Raw genomic sequence first — 8,635 nt, forward strand, 5'->3', positions numbered from 1 at the left:
CCAAAACAAATTTTCATGGCTGCAAATGAGAAGTGGATCAAAATTCATACCAAAGAGAAACAACAAATTTGAAGAGCCCAACAAAAGAATGGGAATCTGATCAAATTCAACACCTGTATAGTCATGTGGAAAAATTGGAATCTGATCGATTTAAGTTAAAGCAGAACAAAACACTTTTATAAAAACTAGAAATATCACCGGAATCTCCCACGCCAACGATTGACACATGCCCATCTTTTTCTCCTATAACAAACAAAAAGAAAAAGTAGCGGTGTTGTTGACATATGCGGAATCTAAGGTTCGAGGGTAAGGTTAAATAGGACTCGGATAAGCAAAAACCAAATAAAATTCTAAAATAGGAAAACATATCGCAGAGATGAGATTCCTTTGCTAAAAAATTAAACTGAAATTTTTTACAGAATCTCATTTCGCCTGTTTAGAGAATAATAAGCATGACAACAAATCCAGTTGAGTGGCATTAACAAACACGAAAGATACCAAATATTAAAAAGATTAAGCTTTTCAAGTGTACACCTCATTTTGATTCTATTAACCCATTCCTAATTTCTTCAAAATGTACGTTATTAGATTAGATTAGATGAGAAAAAGAAACGTGTTTCCTTTGCTAACTCCACAACTGCTCTCATTGCAGAAACATTTGTAGCTTCTGAAACCCAAATAGTTCCTGAAGCAGCAAATGTTACTCAGAGAGAGAGAGAGAAAAAAAAAAAAAAAACCACGTCTTTCTAAAATTCCAAACATGAATCAATTTAATTTCTAAATTTATTTTTATTAAGTATTTTTCTAAAAATATAACACTGCCGGAATTGGATAGTATCACAGTACGACTAACTTGCTTGAATGTGTAATAAACATGCACTAGTTTGGTGCATTCCTAAAGAGAAAAAAAAAAAAAAAAAACACCAGAGGGAGAGTATGTGAGAGATCCATAGTAACGATTAAGCATGCAATTGTTGATTGATCACTAAAATTTGATCATGGACAGAAAGCAAGATTGGGAAAGGCAATCTATAAAAAAGAAAAGGGTAAGGAAAGATATGACATCTCATTGAAAGCCACGAAAAGTTGAGAGAGTGGATCCAAGGATGAGTAGAAATAAGAGGAAAAAAGATTGGTTAGACTTGGGCTTTGTGAAGCAGGGGGGTGAAAAGGGTGAGGTGGTCCTTGCAGGGGTCGGAGTCGGAGAGCATGTTGACGAAGGCCTGGAGGGGGAAGTTGCCGTATTTGTGGTGGTCTTTGTGGAGGTGTTTGAGGAGGAGGGAGAAGAGGGGGACTTGGCAGGGCAGGAGGAGCCCGCCGTGGTCGCCCTGCCCGCGGAGCCCGAACTCCTCTTCGCTCTGCTGGAGGAGGGCCTCGAACACCGGCAGGTTCAGGAAGCGGGCCGGGATGGCGAACCGGGTGCGCTCCGGGCCCACGTACACGAAGATCGACCCCGCCGGTGGCCTCTCCGTCTGCCGGAGGCTCATGTGCTTCCACCGCGCCATCAGCTGCTTCAGATGCACGATTTGACGAATCTTCTCCACCTTCTTCATTCCGTGCCTCGCTTTTTCAATATACTTCACTCTTCACTCTTGAGGGGGGTAATAGTAATAGTAATCAATGGGAGGGAATTCATACTCTCTCCTTGGGAGAATCATTGTGTTTTTCAGTCAACCCAAATTTCCCATATTTTATTTTTCAATAACTTAAATAAAAGATTCACCTTCATTTTTTTTATTTTATAATTTCATTAAAAAATTAAAAAAAAATTACACACGGTTAAAAGTGTTTTTAATATTTTCTATTAAAAAATATTAAAAAAAATCATATTCTTTAAAAAATTAATTAATAATATTAAATTTATTAATAATAAACTATCTTTTTAGAATATTTTTTAATTATTTTATTGATACAAAATATTAATTTTATCGATGATTAATCTTTTTATCTTTAATAAAATCTTGTTTTCTGATCACATTTTTTAAAATCCAAAATTTTTCTTTTAAGTTCATTATTTCTTAATTTATCATTTTTTTACTTAATTACTTTTCATCAAATTAATTAATATTTACAAAGAAAATAATGTCAAAAGAAATGAAAGAATTATGAGACATTTATTTATTTTCTCCAAATTTATTAAGAGAGAGGTTTTATCTAATATTTTTTAACTTGTTAATTAAAATAAGAATATTAAAAAAAAACAATTATTATAACTGGCACTTTAAATAAAATCTTTGAAAAAAAGTGAGAATGATTCTTTATATTGTGTTATCAGTAATAGTGGGGTAGAGGCACTTCGTGTCTCTATTAAAAATAAAATAAAAATAAAAATTAAATAATAAAAGTATATTGATCTAATTAGTATTATAATTAATTCATTAGTTTTATGTTCTTAAATTTGATTAAAAAATATTTTTAAAATTTTTTAAAATAAGAAAGTAAAATAGTAAAAAAATGGAGACCAAAGTAAAGGTAGTTACTAAAATGAGAATCATCTTTGTATATCAGTATAGATTAGTAAGATTTATTATATTTTATTAATATAAAATGTTTATTACTTTTTTTAATAATTGATATCTATAAAAAAAATTATAATTATAATATATAAAAAAAAAACTGAAAACTTTTAGTAAAATGTTAATCCGAATATATTTTTTCAGTAGACAATAGTTAAAACTCTGTTTATTTACGGCATACTTTAAACTAATCCTATGTTTTGGAGAGTAGACGGAAATAAAGGGGGGAAAATATTATTAAAAAAGTGAAAAGAAGAAGACAATAGATCATGAAGAAAGAGAAATAAAGATAAAAGATAAAAGATAATTTTTTTAAATGTTTACTTTTAATAAATTGTTATTGTTATTAATGATATTATTATTAAATATATATTACTGATTGTAATGGGGTAGCAGATTCCGTGAACTTTCTCGCGCTTCTTATATTTGAAGGGAAGTTTTTTTACCCGTAATTATATATCATTAATTAGTTTTTAATTCATTAAAATAAAATTATATTAATTAAAATAAAGCATAATTAATATTTTTCTGTAGTTTATCAAATGGACATGATTTTAATCCATGTTTCAACTGTTAAAGTCAAATCTTTGTGCTTTCGAAATTAATAAAATTCAATTTAACACTTAATTTATTATCCAGTTGAAAAAATTGTGCGATATGAATTGGAATTTGAAAATTTAGATACAAAAATGTTTAAGATGAGGTGTGTAATCACTCTCCTATGCAAATTTTGAACCAACTACTACAACACTTAACTTATAAAATAATTAAATAATTATTATACTTTTTCTGCATAAAAAATTGTGAACAATTACTTTTTAGTTTTAGAATAAAATCAGAAAAATATATAAATGGGAGATAAAAACATCTATAAAGAGTTCACATGCTGTAAACATTTTTTTTTGGTCAATTTTATCTTTGTAACAATTTTCAAACTAGTTTTTCTCACCATCTCTCTTTCATTATTTTTTTATTTAATTTATATATTTTTTTTGCTTTTTATAAATCTCTAACCAATCAATAATTACTTTTTTATTTTTGTAAATAGTAGAGACGCGTCATGTTTCTCTCAACTAATATAGTATTAAAAAATCGTAAACATTAACATAACTTATTTGATATATGTTATGAAAATAAGTTATATTTGGTATATTATAAAAATAAATTATGTGTGGCTTAAACGTGTCAAACAAAAAACGTACATATATTTGCAAATATTGTATAAATAAAAAATAAAATATTATAAAATCAAATCATCAATAACTTATACCTTTAATATTATACATTTTAATTATACTTTAATTATATTATATGAAATGATTTTTCTTTTATAAGATTACATTGTTTTCTTTTCTTTTATACTTCAGTGACTAAAATTAAATAGTTATCGATGAAATAGTTTATTTTTATTCGCTAAAAAAGTACAACTAAATTACATAACTTTTTTTTATTATCAATATCTTAAAAATGTATTTTTATAATAAATAAATTTGTATCTATTTGAATAAACCAATCGATCAATATTATAATGATTTTTTAATAATTTTTAGTTTAAACATGTAAAAAAAAACATTATATGTAAATTCTCTCATGTAAGTTTTACATTTGCACATCAAGGATTATTTCACGGTTTGGTATTTTTTGTTCAATTCATATTTAAAAACATTTTAGGTCCTTTACATTTTCCTTCTTTAATACATTCCTTTTGTTGTTATTTATTTTTTCCAATTTAAGTTTCTACCTTTTTTATTTTATTGTTTTAAATATTTTCTTTAAAATTTCTCTGATATTTGACATATGAAATATTATTATATGTATTTTTCATATTTTACATTTTGCAACTATTTAGATGACATAAAAGTTTTGATGGAGAAGTTTGACAAAAATAAATAACTAAACATTATTTATTTTCATACAAAAATATGGTTTAATATTTTTTTATTTTGAAATTTCATTTTATACCCTTATTATCAGCTTCTCTATCTCCTTTTCCTTAATATATATATATATATAAGACCCACATTCTTTTTCTATTTTCTATGAAACAAAAGAAAAAAAAATTAATGCATTATTTGATCCTAAATTTTGTAGAAATTTTTAATTAGGTCCTTAAAATAAAATATTTGTTAAATTTTTTTATTTTTTCCCTATATTTCTGTTATTTAGTTCTTAGATCAAAAGTTTTATAATTTATAAAATTTGATAAAATATTTTTTATATTCTCGCAGTTTAACAATATAATTAGTTTATTATTACATGTCGATTTGAATCCCTACATGTTAAAATCCTAATTCTTATGATAAGAGAAATTATAAGAATTTTTATAAGTAAGAATTAATACTTATATTTATAAATAATAACATAGAATAATTATTTGATATTGGTGAAGGTATGAAAATATGAATAAAATTATCAAATTTTATGAACTATAAACAAATTTTTAATTTAAAAAAACCTAAGTGGATTAAGAATCTTATTTGTTATTATAATTTTTTAATTTAAAGATCTAAATAAAGTAATGTAGTAAATTAACACGAAATCAAAAGTTGTTAATACAAAGTAATTTAATTTATAGAACCCTTAATAAAACATGATTCAATTTCTATGTTGAAGATGAATCAGTAGTAGAGTCACGGAAGGTGCCACTCAGAAAGGAGTTACACTTACACCTCCCTGTTAAAAAGAAAATCGACACAAAGTTACTTTTTTTTCTTCAATCATCATTCCTATGGTTCTAGTTACTAGGTGACTGAAAATGAAAAAGCAAAATTATGCGGTGTTGCTGTTGTGGCCGTACAAAAGCAAGAGAAAGTCATTGCACGGCCGCGCCGGCGTTCTCCGAAAACGCCGTAGTACTTTTCCGTATGCATGCGGATACTGAAAAAGTCCCATTTCTCTCCTCTCTCTCATCACATGCATTCATAATAACTATATTCTCCTTTTCCTTTTTCTGCTCTTCTTACCTTATTGCTACATTTTTATATTATTATCACCACATCATTTTCTATAAAATTTATCGTTATGCAACAACAGTTATTCCAGACCCGTCCAAAGCAATTAAGTTAAAAAAAGTAGGGGGGAAAATTTGCTACTTACCCGTCAAGACTTCTGAGTCACTTCACATGGCTCTGATGGATATTAGTTACATGAAGATGGAGACAGTAGACCCGTGATTTCTTGACCCACTCCTCTCTATAAAGTCACTTTTCCGTTACTTCAACCTTACTTTTTTTTATCGCAAGTTACGGATCGGTTGCCGCAAATCACTCTATTATACGATTACCCCCTCCACACTCTCTTAACACTTACGAAAAACATTAAAAAAATAATCCACCACGTAGAAACTTCATTTTCCACTGCTTAACTGATTTCGACATTAGGATCAATGTGCATTATTAGCACAAGTGTATACAAAAAATAATTTTACAAATGTGCAAAAATACACGATTTCATTTTAAAAATTAATAATTATTGACAGCAATTACTAAAAAAACAAATGGGAGAACATAACACTGGAGATGCAACGAGGTAGTAGTGTAGTGTTTGTGCAGAGAGCATGCAGAAGGCAGAGGTTTGTGTCGGGTAAAATATGGAACCACGCATACCAAGTACAGATTCGTGCTGTGACCATGCAAAACCGTCGACCCACAGTTGTGGAGACACGTGTAGTGTACGAGCGCAAGAGGGGTGGGTTGTTTGAGTGACGCGCTTCTTTGCGCGTGACGCTATGGATAACTGAAGCCTGATCAGTAGCCTCGAATGACGAGACATAACCTTGGCAGTTTTTACAGTTTGGTGCACCAGAGGATCAAGATAACCATGATCCGACGGTCGGGAAAGCTTCAGATTACAGTTCTGTTTCGTCTCCTTTCGTTAGTTTCCTGAAATGGTAAAATCAACATCAACCATAAATAACTCTTCCTATTCTTCTTTTTTTTTTTTTTTAGGAATTCGTATTATGTTTGGAAGATGAAAATAAAGAGAAATAAAAAATAAAAAAGAAAGAAAGTTTTAAAATATAATTTTTTTTATTGGAGAGAAAGTGAAAAAGAAAGGAATGAAAGTTGATTCTTAAAGACATATTTAAAAAAAAAAAAAAAACTTCTTTTATTTTTATTTCAATTTGATTTTTTTTCACTATTCTTCATGTACTCTCCCAATATTTTGTGAAGAAGGTTCGTAAGAAAGAATCTTTCAACTTAATTTTTATGTTTTTTATATTTGAAATTGGTGTAAAAGTGTATTCTCTATAGTTTCTTTTTAGGGGAGTTGTACATTTAAAATTAGTGTAAAAATTGTAAAGGTTAAATTGAAGCATTACTCTCTTACAAATCTCTAGTATAGCGCCATCGAGGGGAGACACTACATCGTTCTAGATGTGTCTCTTTATTGCTTTACCAAGAGATATTAAGCCACTATTATGATTACTCAAACCCTTTCCTCTTATAGACTCAAAGCTGGAAGGCAAGTGTACCATTTCGGATCAATTTCGAGATAATTTCACTTAGAGGATGGTCGAGACCCACAACACATTTGGGTAAATGTCAATATGCCTCCAAAGATGAGGAGTTCACCAAGAGCCTGAGTTAAGTTAAGATCCCCAACACGCATCGGACAAATGTTAAGATGTTGTTACTAAGGAGAGAGTCCACCAAGAGTTCCAGGACGAGACCCTTGATAGAGGTGGCCATATTAGGAATAAAATTTTATCATTAATGATCGAATATTTCCAACATAAAAACTATCATAAAAAATCCCGATACTCACGAGACCCATGAGACCCATTAACAAGTAAATATAAAGCCTCGAACCCTAGAACTAAGAGGACAGGTTACACACTTGAATGTTATGACCTTAGAAACTCGCTAATGAAGAATCTTAATTGTCTTTCAGGTCAGAACAAGAACGAAGAGAAATAAAATATATTTTTTAAATTTTCTAATTTATTAGATAAATATTAAGTTGGTCAACCAAACTTGAGGTTTTATGTTTTGTTTGAATTAGTTAAAAAGAGGGGAAAAATAAAAATATGGCATTTCGTTGCTTTAAAAATAAATAAATAATAATAATAACACAAAATAAAATAGAAAGATGGATAAGTTTGCACGTGGATCTTTAGTTTCATTAGAAACATACAACGGGGATAAAATGGGCTAAACGACCATTATAGTGTAGTTTTACAAACAAAATACCAAAATGGGGCTGTTTTGAAACATTTTACACCTTTGGGGTAGTTTTCATGGGTGTCGCTATGGGCCATAGCGACACCCATGACACGTGGCTTTTTTTTTTTGTGGCTTGGTGGGCTGGACCGGGCTGGACCACTGTCGCTATAGGCTGAAGCACCACACCTGATGGGCTAAAAAAAATTATATAGCCCATAGCGACACTAAGCAAAGAAAAAAAAAATACGAAATTAATAATAATGTAGAATAAATATAATAAACTGAAAGTTATTATTATATAATTATAAAAAGAAAACAAATTTTTATAAAAAAGTAATTTTAAATAAATAATATGTATTTTTTTAAACTGACGTTGTGGCCCATAGCGCCCCAAATTTTTTTTTATTCGTTTTTAAATAATTTTTTTACATTATTTACTTCTTTTTTCAAATTTACATTATTTATTATTTGAATTATTTTATTCCCTTTTATCTGTTAATTTTTTATAAATTTGTAAACAATTTTTGTATTTATAAAATAATATATATAATTTCCTTAACTGGCGCTATGGGCCACAGCGTCTGAGTGGAGCTGTGGCCCACAGCGCCCCAAAATTTTATTTTATTTTTTCGTTTTTGAATTATTTTTTTACATTATATTACTTATTTTTTAAAATTTACATTTTATATTATATGAATTAATTTTTTCCCTTTTATCTGTTGATTTTTGATAAATTTGTAAACAATTTTTGTATTTATAAAATAATATATATATTTTCCTTAACTGGCGCTATGGGCCACAGCGCCTATGTGGAGCTGTGGCTCATAGCACCCCAAAATTTTTTTATTTTTTTTCGTTTAGGAATTATTTTTTTACATTATATTACTTTTTTTAAAAAATTTACATTTTATATTAAATGAATTTTTATTTTCCCTTTTATCTGTTAATTTTTGA

At 28.6% G+C, this 8,635-nt stretch overlaps 1 protein-coding gene across 1 annotated transcript; it reads right to left on the minus strand.

Annotated features, from left to right (window-relative positions):
* Nucleotides 1-953: 953 nt before the first annotated feature.
* Nucleotides 954-1,665, minus strand: LOC109799727 (auxin-responsive protein SAUR23). The gene has a single exon (XM_020360350.3). The coding sequence runs from the start codon at nt 1,551-1,553 to the stop codon at nt 1,137-1,139; it is 417 nt and encodes a 138-aa protein (XP_020215939.1). The 5' UTR covers nt 1,554-1,665; the 3' UTR covers nt 954-1,136.
* Between the last annotated feature and the right edge of the window lie 6,970 nt (nt 1,666-8,635).

Source organism: Cajanus cajan, chromosome 2 (assembly GCF_000230855.2).
Source record: "Cajanus cajan strain Asha chromosome 2, NIPB_CcT2T_4, whole genome shotgun sequence".
Lineage (NCBI taxonomy): Eukaryota > Viridiplantae > Streptophyta > Magnoliopsida > Fabales > Fabaceae > Cajanus > Cajanus cajan.